The 17,666-nt window shown below is 44.3% G+C and overlaps 1 protein-coding gene across 1 annotated transcript in view; it reads left to right on the top strand.

Annotated features, from left to right (window-relative positions):
• EIF2B3 (eukaryotic translation initiation factor 2B subunit gamma) overlaps positions 1-17,666 on the top strand; it is a 98,767-nt gene that overhangs the window by 79,452 nt on the left and 1,649 nt on the right. Inside the window, exon 10 of the mRNA XM_066192712.1 lies at positions 8,647-8,750. Within this exon, the coding sequence (XP_066048809.1) occupies positions 8,647-8,750 (104 nt within the window). The remainder of the gene's footprint in view (positions 1-8,646; positions 8,751-17,666) is intronic.

Raw genomic sequence — 17,666 nt, 5'->3', positions numbered from 1 at the left:
TGGTCTTTGGACTGCTTAGAGGTTTGTTGAGAAGGCAAGGGTGAAAAGCTCAGATAAATGCTGAGTCTACTGTAAGCCATGCTTTGAAAAGCTCTTGTTGACGTGGTGGTAGTCAGTACCATAAAGACTCTCTGGTAGATATAGCGTGAAATGAAGTATTTTGCTGCTTTTCTTTTTTCATGGAAATACGGGAAAGCATTCTGCTTCAAATGATGTTTTTATGGAAATCATAAATAGGCTGCTCTGGTTATCAGAGAGATCAAATGGCCCAAGATTTGCTCACTGACTGACAAGTTACTGACTGAGCAGATTACTGACAAGTAGGTGACTGAGGTTACTGAGTCTGTGCAGGGGCAGGAGTCATTGAACAATAATAGCCTCATATCTTTCTTTGTAACGTTTACAGCATGTTGTTGGAGCCACATGCAAACATACTACCCAAAAGAACTGAACTGAACTGCTGAAGTTCCCCATGTGGCACACAGCTAAGGTCACCTTTTGGAAAGGGAAGGGGTTAAAAAGACAGGCAGATATGCTTTGGGTCAGGCTGCACTGTAATGCCAGCAAATTGCAAAGTGTTGCAGCATCAGGAAACTTGGAATGCGGGGAGGTGACACCGAAGGCTTCAAGTTACAAACTGCAGGGAGGTTATGTGAATGTTGAGGACAGAGGGAAAGTTAGAAGAGTTCCACGGAAGATGTGATAAACCTTGGGGAGTTCTGACTCCCTGGGCAGAAAGAATAGGCTGGAGTAAAAAGTAGTATGAAGGACTAAAGTAACCAGACGTGAAGAAAGAACTGGCACCAAAAATGTTTTGTCAGCCAAAACTAGCATCATCCTGCTTCAGTCATGTGAAGACAGTAAGTTGTGTACTGGATTTTGCTGAAGGTGTTCTGGCTACCTGTGTGAAACTAGGTGGACAGATGCTGTAATTCTGTGCAGTGAGGGGACTGGAGAGAGACCACGTGTGACTGGTTAGGGCTACTCTAGTTTACCACATGTCTTCAATTTATTGCTACTTTCTATGAGAAAATGTACAAAGAAAGAAAACAACAAGCAAGGCGAGCTGGATTGACTACTAACTGCAGATTGATTGTGAAGTTTATTGGTTGTTTCCTCAATAGTGCCAAATCAGCACCTGATGTAGAAACAGTCAGCAGTTTGAAGAAAGATCTAATTAAAACCAGGGTGGAATTGAGTCTTTATAGGGGTTCAGTGCATAAGTAGTCTTTTTCCCCTTGGACAATGGCAGTACAAAGGAATGATCCTATTGTCAAGGCAACATACTTTACAGTACGTAACCTCGTGAAAAGGAGTGAGGAGATGAAGTTGTTTCCAGCACCATAGCTTGCAAAGCTGAAAATAAAGATCTGCCTACGCTGAAATTCACAAACATTTTGTATCTTGAACCATTTTTTAAGATGGCTGTTGTCTCCTGGACACTTTGTCTCGAGCTGCTGATTGGCTCCCTGCCTCACTAGAAAGAAGAACAAGTTTAGAATAGATATCACAGAAAGCACATAAAAAGTGGGAACTTAATTCAGAAAAAGCACATGCTCATCTTAAATATATGGATAAAGTATATCATGGATATGGATAAAAATTAAATTCATGAAGCAAACTGTGTATTGTAGTCCCTGCATGTAAAAAGGGGTCTTATTTCTCTTGATTGTGTAGCAGTTCTGTCCTCTTGGTTTTAAACTGTAAACATTTTTGGTCAGGAATTACAATTTTCATTCTGCTATTTAATTCACTGCACATGCTATGTAAGATACTGAATAGAGACGTCTGGCTAGCAGAGTTTGCTTTCAGGAAGATAAATTGAGGAAGAAAGTGCAAAGTAGGAAACTAGTAAGTAGGAAGTGGTGGAACTACTTGCGGAACTGGTTTTCAATTACTTTCAACTGAAGTCAAATTCTACTGTATCTAATGTATTGAGGAAATTTCTCATATAATACCTGTTATCTTATGAGTGTCTGAAACATTATTACTAGCAGCTCCTCAAAAAAAAAAAAAATCTTCTGGCTAGCTTCCTGGTACATCAGTCTTTCTTAAATAAATCACCTGTTCTTTAATCTCAGATGCAGATGTTTCCCTGATAGTGCAGGGAGCTCATCCCAGTTTTCCAAACATCTTGTACATCAAATGTTGAACTTAAAGCACAGATGAGCCCTGAAAAGTGGCATTTTAAAATATCTCCTCTCATTCTGCTGATCTGCTTCTTCAGGTGGACAGGGTTATGTCTGACTTCAGAGTTATAAATAAACTTCCCTCTCCTGCTAGCCACATGGGTCTAATCGAAGAGTATGGAGATTTTTCACAAGCAGCTGATTGCTGTTGGATTTTGGTGGGAATCTGGGTGTGAATGTCTCTGATGCTCTTTAAAATCTTCCCCCACCTGGGTATGGAAGAGGAAAGAATTATCCCATTGTGTTTCTTAAGTTCCTGGGGAGACAAGGGTTGAAAAAGTTCAGCTTGGATCTAAGAAGCCAGGTTCAGTTGTAAGGGTGACATTTACAAAAACCTTTTCCATGTCAACCTAGCTTGCGTGATATGGAAACTGACTTAACCAGTAATGTCTTATGAAGGGCCACAGCTCTCAACCCAGAACTGTGCTTCATAAAAACCCCAAAGAAGGTGTCCTTTTACTGTTCCTGTTACCTCACTCAGTCTGCATGTGCAGTGTGGTGGGAAAGTGAAGCAAACCCAGAGGTGATAGTGAACATATAATTTTCCTGCCCTGCTTCCTTCACATAGACACGAGTATCTTTTCCTGGCCATCAGTGAAGTGTCGGTGAAATCATGTAGTACCTGGCCCTCCCACTCTGCAAAAGAGAATCCAGAGGGTGGTCAGTTTTCCTGTGTGTGGGGTTTCCTGGTGTAAACTCCTTGAAGCGTACTTTTGCTGAAGTGTGCAACCCCGAGCTTGCGGCTACATAGAAGGCCACCAATTTGTTTGTTCCAAGATCGGTTGGATGTAACTGAAGTTTCAGAGGTGAGGCATGACCTTCCTGGTGACCTCCCCCCACACCCTCAGTTTCACTTAATAAAACACATTAAGGTAGGTTTGAGGCAATCCTTTAAGGTCAGTTGAACTTTCTCTGGAAAATACGAGTGCTGGCAAGTATATGCAATATGTAATGCAAAATGTTTAGGGTGTGGGGAAGAAGTGTAAAGGAGCCATACCACAGTGATGAGCTTGGCTAGAAAAGAGACATGAAACAAGTTCCTTAGTGAAAACACCCTCAGAGACGGGCGAAGAATTTAGAGGGGTTGGTAGAATGATTTTGTTACCCCCAAGGGGAAAAACAGGAGATCAAAGCCTAAATTCACTTATGAATGCTTGCTTTGAAATGTATCTATAAATTATAGCATGTACTGCTGGCATCTATTGTAAGCTTTGGTATTTACTTGAGTGTATAACGTGAGATTCATAGTTCCCAGAGTTCTTGTGTTCATGTGTTTAAGTGTGTTGGTGTAAAAATGTATTGGTGTGTAAAGCATGTTGGTAAAGGCAACATTTTAGGTTCCCAAGTTCCCTAATAGTGTTTTCCCTCGCGCCTATGATCATGAGTCCCAGCCACCAGCTCTCTAGCTAGCAGGGGATTCCTTCAGGGGTTGCTGTTAGGTTTTAGAACTCTCCCTGACTCCTTGCCACCTCTTAGTGTTGTCAAGGTGCCTGTGGTGGCTGTTTTCTTCTTGGTCAGGGCAGAAGGGGATGTTGCTCCCAGGGGAATTCACATCTGTTACCCCTCAGTCAGCAAAGTAGCTGCTGAGGCATGTCACCCTTTGCTTTTAACTCCCGTGTCAGGCTCTCCGTTTCGTAGCTCATCTGGAGGCGCAGGAGACCCGACTCCTTGGCACGGCAGAGCGGTACCAACAGGCTGTCCTAGGCTTTGTGCTCCAGGCTTGCTTTCTTTCTTTCTTGTGAGTCTACAGTTTTAAGCATTGCATTATAGACACCTCATTTGCTTTGCTGCCCAACAGAGATTATGTCAGGGTTTTGGCACAATTGGATTAAAGTACCAGGCCTGGATAACTTCCATTGGCATTTCAGGAGATTTGCTGTAAGGCAAACCTGTGACATTCATACCTTCCTAAGCTTGCACAACCAGGGCGAGAGCTGCAGTTGAGGTCTTGACCTCAGTTACTTAAGCCCCTTTCTCCCAGGAGCGTTCATCACTTTAATCACAGAGTCCTAAATAATCAGTGGGTAGCCTGTAATTAGGGGGTTGTGTCTTGGACTCCTGCTGCCTGCTCCCGGTGTGCTGAGCACTGCGTATTTTGATTTCCCGTTCCCCCAAAGGATGTTTGATCTCAGATTTACGCTTTAGAAAATTAAGGAGGGTACGGCACCTCAGTCCCCTGGCAATCTTCCTGCTTTCAGTGGTAGGTGCCTTGCTTTGCCTGAGTATCACAGTGCTGCAGCAATTGACACACTTGATTTAAGAGTTTGATTTATAGACCGATACTTGGGCTGAAAGTCAGCAGTTCCAGGGCTGCATAAATCAGCCTGTCTCTGGGATTAATACTTCCTTATTTATAATTTCGACAGGAGATGGAATTCTTTCCCAATTCTTTACATTTCTTTCAGATTTAATCGACCACCCTGTCCTTTGGTTTAAAGCTATGTGACTTTGCCACAAATAGAGGGAGGGGAAAGTAAGCCGAGTCCAGGAATTGCTGTGCTATAAAAGCTCCATATTGTGTGCTCTTGGACTTTGCTTTCTCCCAGCTTCCTTCAAGCCCACACAAGAGATGGACTTGAGGTTTTTTTGGCTTTCTTCCCCTCCCCCCTCCCTCCATACATACGCTGACCTTTTAGAAAAATAAATAAAAGATAAAGAAGGACCTGGAATGTTGCAGAATGTGTGTACATTTTGCTCTCTGTTGTTTTCTGCTGGGATTAGTTGTTTACAATGGGGGAGAGAGGGAGGGCAGAGGAAGGGAGGTCTGTGGCCTTAACTGAAATTAGTGGCATTTCAGAGTGATCTTGTTAGGTGGTCTGCAGTTTAAAGACCTAAATCCTTGTAATCCCCCCATGCCTCCTTGGCCACTACTCCTTTTGCTCTTGTTCTCTCACTTTCAAAAAAACCCACCCCAAAGTCAGGCTCTGTCTCTCAGATGCAGGCACATAGCGGACACACAGACACAGACGTAGGCACACGCTCTCTCATATGCTCCCATTTGCACGTTGTACCTGTAGAACAAATTAATGCTTTAGCTACATCTGTTCCCACTACAGGACTGGGCTTGTAAAATGCTCTCTCTAGAATGCAGATGCACACTGAATATTTTTATTTATTTTCTGAAAAACACCCAACTGCCAGACTTTCAGTTTGTGATTACACTTAAAACAAATTCAAATTGAAATTTCAGCCATAAATCAAATGCCCCAAATTAGTTCCTCTTGTGGGTTTGAACATGCTCTTTGGATTTTAAGGTCAGGAGATATCCGTTTTCACCGTGCTGAAAAGTTTAAAAATATACTACATTTTCAGGGGAAAAAATAAATATGGTTTGCATTATAAAGCAGTACATCAATGAGTGTGTATGCGCACACACACCAGAGCTGATGAAGCTGGATGCTGTCAGAGCACCTTTGAGGGCTAATAGTACCTAATTGTTACGGAAGGCAGGAACTGTGGTGGCAGTTTAGCCAAGGAGACTACAGCAGTGCCCTGAGATCTGATATTTACCCTGTAAGAGAATAAAAGTTTATTCCTTACTCTTCAACTTGAAAAAAAATAGTAAAAATTAAATAAACACGGAAAATACTTCTCTTGGCAGGCTTTATAACTTCTTTTTTTTTTTTTTACGAAAAAAGGCATTTACAAGTGGTTTCAAAATGGCTGTGCTACATCTGTCAGCGGGTGAAGGGAACACCCACAAATTGTGTTTTTATCTCTTGAAGTTTTGTTTCACTTGAGCAATAAAAGCCGGATTTGCTGCTGGTTTGTGTGATTGGGGTAATCTGAGCGTTGTATGGCTTTAAAACTTCTGCAGTTGGTTGGGTTTATAAGTTTTAAGAAACTCCTGGGGTAGTGGAGCTCTTGGGTTTTGTTTTATCCTGGCACCAGGGAAGGGTTGATTTGCAAGCACCTGGCACAGACAAGTTCATCTTGGTTCCCTGGCCTGTCCCTCCCAAAAAAGGGTTTGGCAGGAACCCCCACTATCTTTGATGTTAATGTCATCAGCAGTTTCTTGGTTACAATGCTATTCTTTCTCAGGGAGTTGAAAGCCTATGCTCAAGTAGGCTCTGAACACACATGCAGAATTCTCCAGCCTGAGCTCCAGACTGACAGCTTAAATCCCCTCTCTTTTGGGGAATATCCTCCTGCACAAGGGTAATGATGAGAGATGTAGTGCACTCACAGCTGCTCTCTTGCTCAGGAGAAGTGATAGATGGTGGGAACCTGAAAGTTTGCAGGGGAAAACTTTCATCTGACTGGTTCAAAGCAACAGAGGAGGAGGTATGCTGGAGTGCACGTTTTGGAAAGGAGCCATTTCAGTGGGAAATGAGCAACTTCTCCCATTCCCTTTGCTAGCCTTGCCGAAAGCTATGTCAGGATGGCAGCAGTGGGCAGTCCTGCTTCCACTGATCCCTTCCCTAGCCCGGCATAAATGCCAAGTTGCTCTTGCTCTCAGCAACTGCCATTGCAGAGGACGATGGCCTGAGCTGCTGTGCGGGCACACGAGGCTATTGGAAAGGAAGCAGATTGTGACAGTGTGAGAGCAAAGACAGGCAGGGGTCTGCTGTGTATCTTTGCCGCTTTTTATCTTATTAACATGTTAGTAAAAACCTTGCCAAAGCAACCTGAGCTGGTTGCTTGTAGAATAATTGCTCATATTGCCTCCTTATAGGTCAGCAGAGGGGGAGTTTAAGTGAGTTAAAAGAATAATTGTTCAGAGGGGACAGTCTGTTCATGGGGGGTTGTAACTGTGAACCACTGCAACTGAGGTCCAGTTTTATTGCTTTTACTCCTGCAGAATTAATGGTGGTTTTGTGGGGCAGACGGTTTCTGCTCTGACTCACACAAGCAACAGAATTGTAATATGTTTAATGATAAATTCTTTGTTCTAGATAATAGTGTTGTGTGAGTAGGAAAAAACAATGAATTAATTTTGGGATCAGCAGTCTGGAGTGAGTGAGGATCGATGTTTCACACTTCTGAGGAGCTCAGCTGACTAACGCTGCATTCAATACAGATTTGAGGCTCAGGGCTTTGACCTGATACCAAAACTCCTCTGTTAGTTCAGACTCCAGGCTAACAGTTCCGTCCACAAAGCAGCTTGATGGTTCGCTGCAGCCATGCTTCACTAGTGGTGGTGCCCATAACCAAGTTGGGGATTGGCTGCAGGTTATTAAACTCTGCAACTCGCTGTGCAGAAGGTAATTTAAGCCAAAAACTTCTGGTTTTGATACAGAGCAGTTGTTGGACTGATAATATTCACAGTTATTGAAGCAGGTATGAGATGCTATGGCTCACACTAGGATTAATATTGGGTTTTCTAGGAAGAGCAGATTACCTGCATCCCTCCAGGGTTATAGATCTCGCTTACACCGTTTTCCCAATCAGGTGGTTTCAGTGAGTGTTAGTATTTTTAGATTCATCTTAGCTGTGTTTTCTGTTCTTCAGTGACTCCCATCTACCTTTGCACGTGGGAAAATAAGAAAAGAAATCATTTGGTTCACAGCTGTTTTCTTCTCTGTAGCCTTGAAAGAAATTATATTTAATGCTATTTAACACAACTCATCATGCTGAGGGACGAGCATTTCAGGACACATCACAGATACTAGTAAAGACTGACAAGTTCCAGCTTACTGGAAGAAGGGGTTCAGAGCAATGCAGTAACTCAGAATCTCTCAGCAGAGAAGTTACAAACCCAGCAGTTGGACTCTGAACTCCTTTCCTCTCTGGACAGTGGGACTGGCAGATTTGAAAGCTGATTATTACAGATTCAAATACATCTTGGAATAAGGTGGCTTTTGCTAAAGTTCCATCCTGTGTAGCATTTCAGACCTAGTGGTGTCAAAGGCAACATGAGCGTGAAGATACCCAAGGCAGGTAGCGTAGGTCTAGTGTGGGTTTCGTTGGTTTAGTACTGCAGAATAATCATGTTTGGGTGCTTGAATGTAACATGAACAAAGCCAGCCAGCTGAGCTATTGATCTGCTCCTTCTCTCCACCTTTTCTTAGTGCCTGGCAAGCTGGAATGTAGAAAACTGCTCAACAGAATTTGCAAAGACTGGGCTGCTGCTCTTGTTTTTAGCTGGGGAGCTGAGCAGAGAAGCCACCCCCACAGTTACCCAGACTGACTGTGGAAAATACAAGACTTGATCCAGGTCCCAAGTCTTTATTTATTCAGTTAAGTATTTATTCTGTTGTGGAAATGTAGAGGAAAGCTGTTCTAACAGGAGGTAAAACTGCAGACTTTTTTGCAAACCCAATCTGACACCTGGCATTTAAGTTTTTCCAGCAACTGGATGTGAGGATCAAGAGAAGAATGGAGTTTTTGAGAAAAGAGCTGAACTGAACCTACTTACTGGATCATGTCACAGAATCATTAGATATTCCAGTGGATACCTTTGTTTTTTACTTGTCATTTAAATTATTTTCTTGCTTTGCTTGTGTTTATGTTGTAGGTGCTGTCTTCAGGGCAGTGTTATTTGTCATAATGCTGTGATAGAGAAGGGTGCAGACATCAAGGACTGTTTGATTGGAAGTGATCAGAGGCTGGAAACCAAAGGTAAGTTCAAAAGCTGTATTTACTGTGCATTTGTAATAAATTTCAGAACTTTTTCAGAACTCCTGCTTCTTCCCGAAGTGCTAGTAAACTGTGGCAGTTCTACAGTGGGGTGTCCTATATTATCAGGATTTGTTTTTCATGGAAAGTACAGCTTCTTGGCATAAGTTCAGGGCTTGCTTCTCTGAAGTTGGCAGCAAAGCTCTGTTGTTCTTATAAAGAACAAGCTTGGGTGCTGAGACAGTCTTTTCCCAGAGACCACAATTGGATCAGCCTGAGGTTGTCCTCAGCAGAAGGAGCCATTATTTTGACTAGTAATCTTTGTCAGTGACGGGCAAAGCAGGCAAATTATTGATCACACAAACATCCTTCTCTGTAGATGCTCCCAACCCACAGTGCCAGTAGGCTCCCATTCACTTTGCTCCAAGCAAAAGCTCAAAGTGGAACATCATATTAGGAGCTGCTGTGCTCAATATGAAATGCAAGGGCAGCCTAGTTCAGATCTGCTTTACTGCCATGAAAGTGCTATTTTGGGGCTTTAGAAAGGATACAGCTACGTGGCTCTCATTTATACAAAGTTCAGCCAATCCAGTGGGAGTGCGCGTGGTGAGGGCTCGGTGGTAACCGCATGAGTGGAACTGTTGATTTCCTGCCCTAAGAGATAATGGGCAGGAAATGGCTGTTTCAGTGACTGCATCCCAAGCACAGGCTTTTTAATGAATATTTATGGTTGGGGTTTGGCAGATCCCTGCTCCAGTGTGTGGACTGAGGACAAAAGTGAGTTCCTTTGCAGGCTCCATGTGAAGTTATTTAGTCAGATCAGGATTTATTTGCTTGCTTTGTCTTTGTGGGTGGATTCCCAATTCTAAGTGTCTTGATACAGAGCAGGGTTTGAACGTAATGTAGTATAGCGTAACCTGTTGTCAGCTTCGCATATGACAAATTTTCCTTAAATTGAAACTAAAAAGGACTCATGAAAACAAAGTATTGATCTTGCAGTTGCAAGTCTCATGCTGTAGGTAACACAGTGAGTTCACTGTGGTCTTGGTCTCTCTGTGACTGTGTTTACTCATACCTTTGCCCATCACACCAGTCTGAATCGGTGTCCTTTGTGGGGTTCATTGCCCCTGTCATAGAAGCATTTAGGTTGGCAAAGTCCTTTTCATATCATCAAGTCCAACCGTAAATCTAACACTGTCAAGTCTACCATTAAACTATGTCCCTAAGTGCTGCATCTACACACACATCTGCATGAATCACCAGGAGAGATGAATTGGGTCACGTTTGGTTGTTAACCTGGAGTGTGAACTGTGAGGACACAAGGTCTAGATTTAGCTAATATTTTAGGAAATAGGAATATATTTGATTTCTTTAGTAGATGAAACCAAACAGAAATATCACTCTTTGACCTTGATCACAACTGCTTTGGAAGTCTCTTCCAGGGTGCAGATCCTAGTCTGGTTGATTGTAGTATGAAAACTGGTCTTTCTTCTTGATTGACCTTGTCATCCTTGTCTGAATATTTTTCAGGGTCTGTAGATGTATTTGCAGGGAGAGTAGCAGAGCTGTACCCATGGATCGTTTACTTGTTCTTAGGAGTTAAACTGTTTAGAAATGTATGATTGACATTAGCAGAGACACATTTGGGTAGATTATAAATACATCATTATGCTAAGCAAGAAAAAATAGTAAAGCCTCAGTTCATTTTCCTGCCTCAGTTTCCTAACCATTCTAGAATTTCTTTGGGCTGGGGGTCAGATTTGCCTTGGTGGTCTGGGATCTGTCTGTGAAGTTCATGACTTATTTGCTGCACCATGGAGTCTTTCCAGCCCAGCATGTCTCTTGTCTTTCCAGCCCAGCATGTCTCTTCTGACCTTGACTGGTCCCGTAGTAAACTGGGTCTTCTCTTTTTCGCTGTGAAAGCATGTCATGACTTCCTTTTCCCTGCCCAAGACTTCCTCTGTCTTGTGCCAAGCTTTTGGTGTGGCCCTGTAAGTCTGTTTCCATATTGCCCCCTTCACCAAGACTTTGGCTGTGTTTTTCTGTTTGGTAACTTTTCCTTCTTCAAACTTGAGCCTCCATGGTGGGGTTAAGAAAAAACCTCGTTCTCTTGGGTAGGAGCCACCTTTTCTTGCAAGCTGATCACCCTTCAGCAGACATAAGCAGTAACTGCTGGCTGCTGACCCTAGTCTGGGAGTTACACATTCCAGTTTCTGGGAGTAGAAACCTCCTCAGCAAAACTCCATACACCTTCCCAGAAACATTAAAAAAATAAAAATATAGTAGTCCCTTATTCCAGAACATCAGCCAGGATTCATCAAAGGTAGAAATATCCCTGAATCATCCTACACAGCCCCAAGCAGATCCCACAGTTGACTTTGCTGCAGAACTGGCTGTGTGCTCCCTGCACTACCATATGAGTCCTGGCCACACTGCCCAGGCAGCTTGGGGTACAAGAGCTCTTTGAGCCAGTGGTGCACTGACCTCCTTTCATAAAATGAATTCCAGCCCCATACAAGGAGGATGGCAGGGGAACAGCTACCACAAATGATAGGCAAACGTAACTTAAAACAGCTTTCATCCTTCTCCTTCTGCAGAATAATATGGGTATATTTAGGGTGGTCCAAATGGTACAGCTGGGAGTAATGGGATTGAATTAAACACAATTTATGTTGGCTATCTGGATCATTTTCCTAACGATGTGGTCTGGTAGGCTGTGGGATAATCTCCCTGGGGACATGGTGGGAGACCTCATCACTTAATAATGGGCTTGGCAAATCTCTGGACACCTAAATAGAGGGAATACTCCAACACTGGTTACAGGAGTAGATCAGAGGCAACCTGGTACTTTCAAACTAAAAAGAAAATTGGAGACACAGGAGTGCAGGTAACTGTCAGCAGCGTTGTCCCAGTCCTGCATTGACTTCAGCCCTGTCACAGAACTGGCTGGAGACAGTATTTTTAAACGCCTCTGTTGAAGTCAAAGTATGGTGTTTTATTTAACAAGCCATGCCTCCTGAGAGCCCTACTATTCACCTACTGCTTTTATTACCATGCCTTGGAAGCATCCACTTTCCTTCCTCTTTGATACTTAAAGGAATTTGCTAGCAGAGAATTAACAGATGGGCTCTGTGAAAACTACTTCACCAGGTAGCAGTTTGAAAAACATGTTGGTACCTAAGAAAATGGCAGTAATTTTTAGAGGCATAGGAATGGCAGACAGCATTCTGAAAGAACATCATTGCACAGAGCATTCAATCACTGTTTTGAAGACAGTTATTAAGATTACACTGCAGCCTTTTTTGATAAACCTGGTTTTAAAGAGGAGCTCAAAAGCAGCATGTGCTCAGTGAAGTAGGTCTAGAGAGGGGACTGCTGGTGATGGGCCAGTCGAGGAGTCAGATGAGCCTGGAGTCACTAAATGCAGCTCCTGAAGGAGTCTCTCAGCCAGATTTAGCTGGGAGAACATTATACATATGGTATCGGTTAGCCAGGAACAAGCCTATATGGTAAAGCAGCCTAACCCTTCTTCGAGGTAAAGTGGCCTAACCTTTCTTCAAAGCAACACCAGGAACAGAGACAGTAAACACACAAAGTATAAAACTATCAAAATTGGTATAAAATTCACCACCTTATCCCTTGCTTTCATCTCTGTTGTCATTGGGTCAGGGATGTTTTATGTGCGTATTTATTGCCAGCGTCAGACATGGGGCTCCAACTAGATCTATGTTCTACCTGATCGTGTCTCCTGCTTCACAGGTCTCCACTGTGGCTCTGTCCCAGCACCAGGCTCATCCCACTCCTATCCTTCTCTTTGGTTTTTCTCCTGGTCTTTTTCCCATGAAGACTTTGGTTTTTCTCTTTTACTCAGTTATTTCCAGACACCCATCTGACACCTCCTCTGGTCTGATCATAGCTGCTATTTCCAGTCCCCTTGCCTAAGAGTCCCATGCTCCTTTTTTCATCTGGCACTCATTCCCTGACTGCATTCAGTTGGATTGCATCCCTTTCTCTCATGCCCGGGCAGGCTCATGCTGGGCACAGGAGGGGAGTGGTTCTGTACAGAGTGCTCCACTGGTCCATTCAGCTTGGAGGAAGCCCTGCCTTCCTCCTGCACTGCCATGGTTGAGAATGCTCACTGCAGTCTCTGGAGCTTTTAGCTGCCCTCCTGAGAACATGTGCAAACTTCAGAGTTTTTTCAAAGGTTTATCACATAGCCAAAACTGTGGTTTCTTACAAGAAGAGAAAAAGGCACATATCCAATACGGACTGACTCCCGTTTCCAATCATTTTCCAAGTCCTGTTCCAAGCTTGGAGTCCCAAGACTTCTCAATGAAACAGAATAAAACTGTTTTATTTTAATGAGGGCCAAAGAGCACATTTTTCTCTAATGTCATCCTCTGAAGGCAGGTACATTTTATGAAACCTCCACATGTGAATGGGTCCCTTCTTGTGAGGTGGCTTCACATGAGCCAAGATTTAACAGGATAGAGACTTTTTGGTGCTCTCACTGCATTCAAGTAATGGCAAGCATCTGCTCTTGCAAGATGCTGAGTACCTCCTGGTGCAGTCTTCAGGAACTGAAAACACTTAGCACGACACAGGGCTGGGATCAGAAAGCATGCTGCTGTGCAGATGGGAGTTACGAAAGCTCATGAAGAACAGACACAGACTAAACAGTGCACACATGTATATTGTGCACAGGGGTGCAAAATGAGCTGGAGGTGATGTAGGAATGGTGTGAATTTATAGCAAAACTGAGAGATTGGTAAGATTTTTCCCTGAAGTAGTTTAACTACTGAATGTCCATGACAAAGATATTGTTGGCAGTTAAAACAGGCATCTCTTAAATAGTCGACATTTTTGTTTCAGCAACTATGCAGTGACTGTACTGCTAACTAATCCTAATAAGCCTCCTTTCCAAGTTGTATAAAAATGGTTTATGAGTTCTGGCCTTAGCAGTGACATAAAACTTCCCTAGAATATCCATCCAGCGATGCTTTGTCCTCCCTTCTGCCACTGGGGACTGTCGCACTTGTGCATACTGTCATTACCAGCCAGGGAAGTTCAGGCTTCCTGAGTGAGCAGGTTAAATGTGCTGCCACGTTCACAGCATGCTGATATGAACTCTACCCATAAGACAGCAGTTCATAACCTTGTGGAAATATTTTTACATGCTCCACGCAGAGAAAATAACCACTTCTGCTCTGCTAGAGCTCAGCCACATGAAAGAGCCAGGAAGAACACCCCAATGGATGCTGACAAAGGAAGAGGACTTCCTTGTGTCCAGTGCTGCAGGCAAATATGGCACCTCTGCCATCATATCAGGAAGTTAAGATGTGGGCAGTCAGACTGCTGTTTTAAGATCTCTGCTTACATTTGCTGTGAGGGGGTGATAGCCCATGGGAGTACACGTATGGATATAATCTAATCCCTTATCACACTTTCCTAGGACTCTGTCCCAGTACGAGGACTTCAAGCATGTCCCCCTCCCCAAGGAGCTTGATATCTTAGGCACATCTTGAGTTCTGGGTCTCCTTTTCCCTTCACTAACTTTTCTTCTAAGACCCTGACTGATGGCTTCCCCATTCATCTCTCTCCTGTTCCTTCACTCCCTCAATCTAACTGCTCCTAGCCACAGTAAAGTCATCTCTCATTGGGCACTGAATCACTGTTACCTTTACACTCTCGAGACACAGCTATTCCCCGGAAGGATTTGAGAGCAAAGGGATTAATTCTGGTTGAACTATGAAAAAATCCTCAGCTGAACCATGGGGCCACCAGCACTGAGAACTGGTGGTTGTTAGATGTAAGGCAGAAGTAAGATGTTTACTGCCTGCCTGTTCTGTGGGCTGGAGGCTGATCTGCCTGAAGCTACCACCAGCCCCTGGGGTGAGCTGCACATCCCACCCTGGGAGCAGCTGGAACACTCAGCTCATGGGGATCATCATTGCTGGGGATCCATGGACTCAACTGATGCCTGCACCAGTGGGGCTGACCTGGCACTTGGGAGAAATTGTGAGACACGCCTGGCCTTTGGGGCCACAGTGTGGTCACCCTGGTCTCCAGTGATCGTGTCAGTAAGGTTTGGCTGAGGAGAGAACAGGCCTTGACTGGAAAGTCCCACTGCTCTGTAAACACAAACAAATCAGCTCCCATCACCTGCTTCCCTTCTTTATCTGTACATGTAATTTAAAACACCCTCCAGCCTCCCAAAGTCAAGCTTCAGCTGCTTCCCATCCCCTTAAGCCCCTTTAGTTCCTCTCCCCCTCCTAACCTGGCTGCTTTTCCAGAGCCAACCATCACTGCAGAGACAAGTTGCTCTTCTCTCCCACTCTCTGATCCTTTCTGTCCTGGGTGAATGTGGTGGGAACCACCCACGGCGTGTTTTCGTGCATGCATTTCTGCAGCCACCCCTCCCCCCCGCCTAGTTTTTTAAGTTAAACTATCTCTTGCTTTAAAGAGAGCAAATACACAGCAGTGGCTTTCATCACTGCTGTATAATAGAGCAGTAATTCTGTGCCAGGGACTGTTTTCTATTTTATTTTAAAGGGTTTATAAAACAGTGTATGTAATTGAGTGAGTAAACTGAACGTTTTCTGGAGCCCCTGAGGGCTGAAACTTCGTGGTGGTCCTGGGCCTAGGCCCTAACCCTTTTTTTTCCTCTCTTTTTTTTCCTCCCTTTCCCCTCCTTCCCCTCCTCCTTTACAACCCAGCGTTGCCACCAGCAGCAGCAGCAGCAATCTGTCTGGGGCTAATTGAGCAAACAACAAGGAGATGCTTTCACATGGCTTTTAAAGGAATGCTCCGGCATCCCCTTTCTGTGAGTGGCTTGGCAGGAACCTGCCAGGAAGGCTGGGGAGCGCTGGGTCCCCGGCCCCCAGCCTGCTGGTGGGGTTTGTGCTGGGCTGCACAGTCATTTCCGCCCCTCTGTTTATTTGCATTACAATTTGTTTTTAGCCAAGCACCAAAAGCTGCTCTGCTCTCTAGCTCGCCTTGTGCGTATGTTTTTAAGGGGCTAGTGTACAGTATATGTAAACAAATGTCTTCCCAAGCAGGAACGCATATATAACGAGTGACAGGTTTTTGATTTACACTCAGTAGAGTCTCCGTGGACACTCGGTTCAAGCGCCCAGGCTGACTTCAGGCTGGGCTGCGTCAGCAAGTTGAAGCAAAGTGCTAATCAGGAGGTTGAATGTGTCGATCAGCTCTGGATTTGCTTAGCACCAGATGCTCCCAATCTGAGAAGATCTAGTTGAACATGATTTAAGGTTGAAGAGTCCAACTCTTAAGGCTTTCTCAAAGTCCTTTCTCTAATCCGTCTTCTTTCTCTGTGGGCTGAATGCATCTGTAACCCTGCCAGTGTCAGATAAAAGGCAGCCTGGTAAGAAATCCCTAATGGGGAGCTGGGGAAGTAGAAAGGGAGCTGAACAGCGAAGCATGTGAGGTACTTCTCCCTCCTCCCCCAGAGTTTCAGGCAGAGTTTCTGCGGGAACTGAGCTTGCTGGTACCAGCCAGAGCCACTGGCAACTGGCAGCCACGTCTGATAATGAAACGCTATCCACAGCTCAGCTCTCTGGCACACACACTGAGTCTGAATTCCCTTCGCTCCACAAGAAGGGCTTTGGGAATGGAAGAGGGAAGCAGGGTGAATCCTTATCTGCCTATCACATCCCCTTGGGGTGCGGAACGGGGCTTTGTTTCTAGCAAACTCATTCCCTTTATCGCTTAAAAACTTTCTCGCAGATTTTAGACAGGCAGATTCATGTGTTTTCTTTAAGCTTTACAAGAAGGAATCAGTTTGGTGATTTCATATGTGTCTGAGGTAGCAGCGACATACCATGTGTGCCCACTTTGGGGAATCTGGGCCACAGGGATCAAGGAGGAGATGAAACAGGCAGAGGGATGAGAGATGAGGGAATGCAGGCTCCAATTTCCCATGTGGCTTTGACTGCTTAAGCTCCCTAAACTCACCGCTGCCTCGGTTGCCCCATCTGTAAAACAGGAATTCTCTTACTTACACATTCTCAAAAGGCATTTTGAACTCATCAGGTGTAAAATACAAGGCACGATAAGGCTGTTGCAAGCATGTCAGTGCAAAATACAAATAGTTGGTACCACCTCTGCAGCAAAGTATGTGACAGGACCCATCCCAGCTCTGCACATTTAGGACTGTGGAGGATGCTGTCTGAAATGAAGCAAGAAGTTCCTTATTAAAAAGTATTCCTACAGATGACCTATATATAGAATCATAAATTGACATGGCTCTCTATAAGCCTAGATGAAGGCATGTTTAATCTGCAGAGGCATAATGTAATTACTCTCACTGGATGGTAGCCAGGATCTTATTCACATCATAGAAATCAACATGATAGGTAGTCTGCTTGGAGGAGGTTCAGGAATGGAGTCACAGGAGTTGCTACAGGGCCTGTTGAGATATATTGGGAAAGTTGTTGGGGGTGAGGAATGTTATAGCAAGAAATGCTGCAGGTTGGATTTGAGGTACCTTGGCAAGGCTGTGTGGGGTCCAGGACAGGAGGAGAGAGGCGCTGAAGGCTGGACTTGGGGCTATTGGCAAGAGCTGTGCTGGAGAAGTTGTGTGGTGCTACCTACATCATGCTTGCACCTGGCACTTGTACAGTCAGCCCCTCATTTTCCTGAGCATTGCATCCACCTCTGATCATCCTGCCCAAAGTGCTGTAGATTGAGCTCTAGGATGTTACTGTGAGGCTCCAGGACTAATTATCAGTTGACGATAAATATCCTGAGCAGAGAGCTGAATGTCTCAATCTGATGCTGCAGGTGAGAAGCAGCCCCTTGGTGTCCTTATTTTAGCCTTCACAAAGAGTCTCTGAAAGGAAGTGATGTGGCTCAACCATTCTGTCCCTCAGGCTGAGAAGATTGCATATGATCCACATG

The sequence above is a fragment of the Chamaea fasciata genome, unplaced genomic scaffold (assembly GCF_029207755.1).
Source record: "Chamaea fasciata isolate MVZ Bird 193981 ecotype frontalis unplaced genomic scaffold, bChaFas1.0.hap1 SCAF_10, whole genome shotgun sequence".
NCBI classification, from domain to species: Eukaryota; Metazoa; Chordata; class Aves; order Passeriformes; family Sylviidae; genus Chamaea; species Chamaea fasciata.
This window is presented reverse-complemented; position numbering and strand designations above follow the sequence as displayed.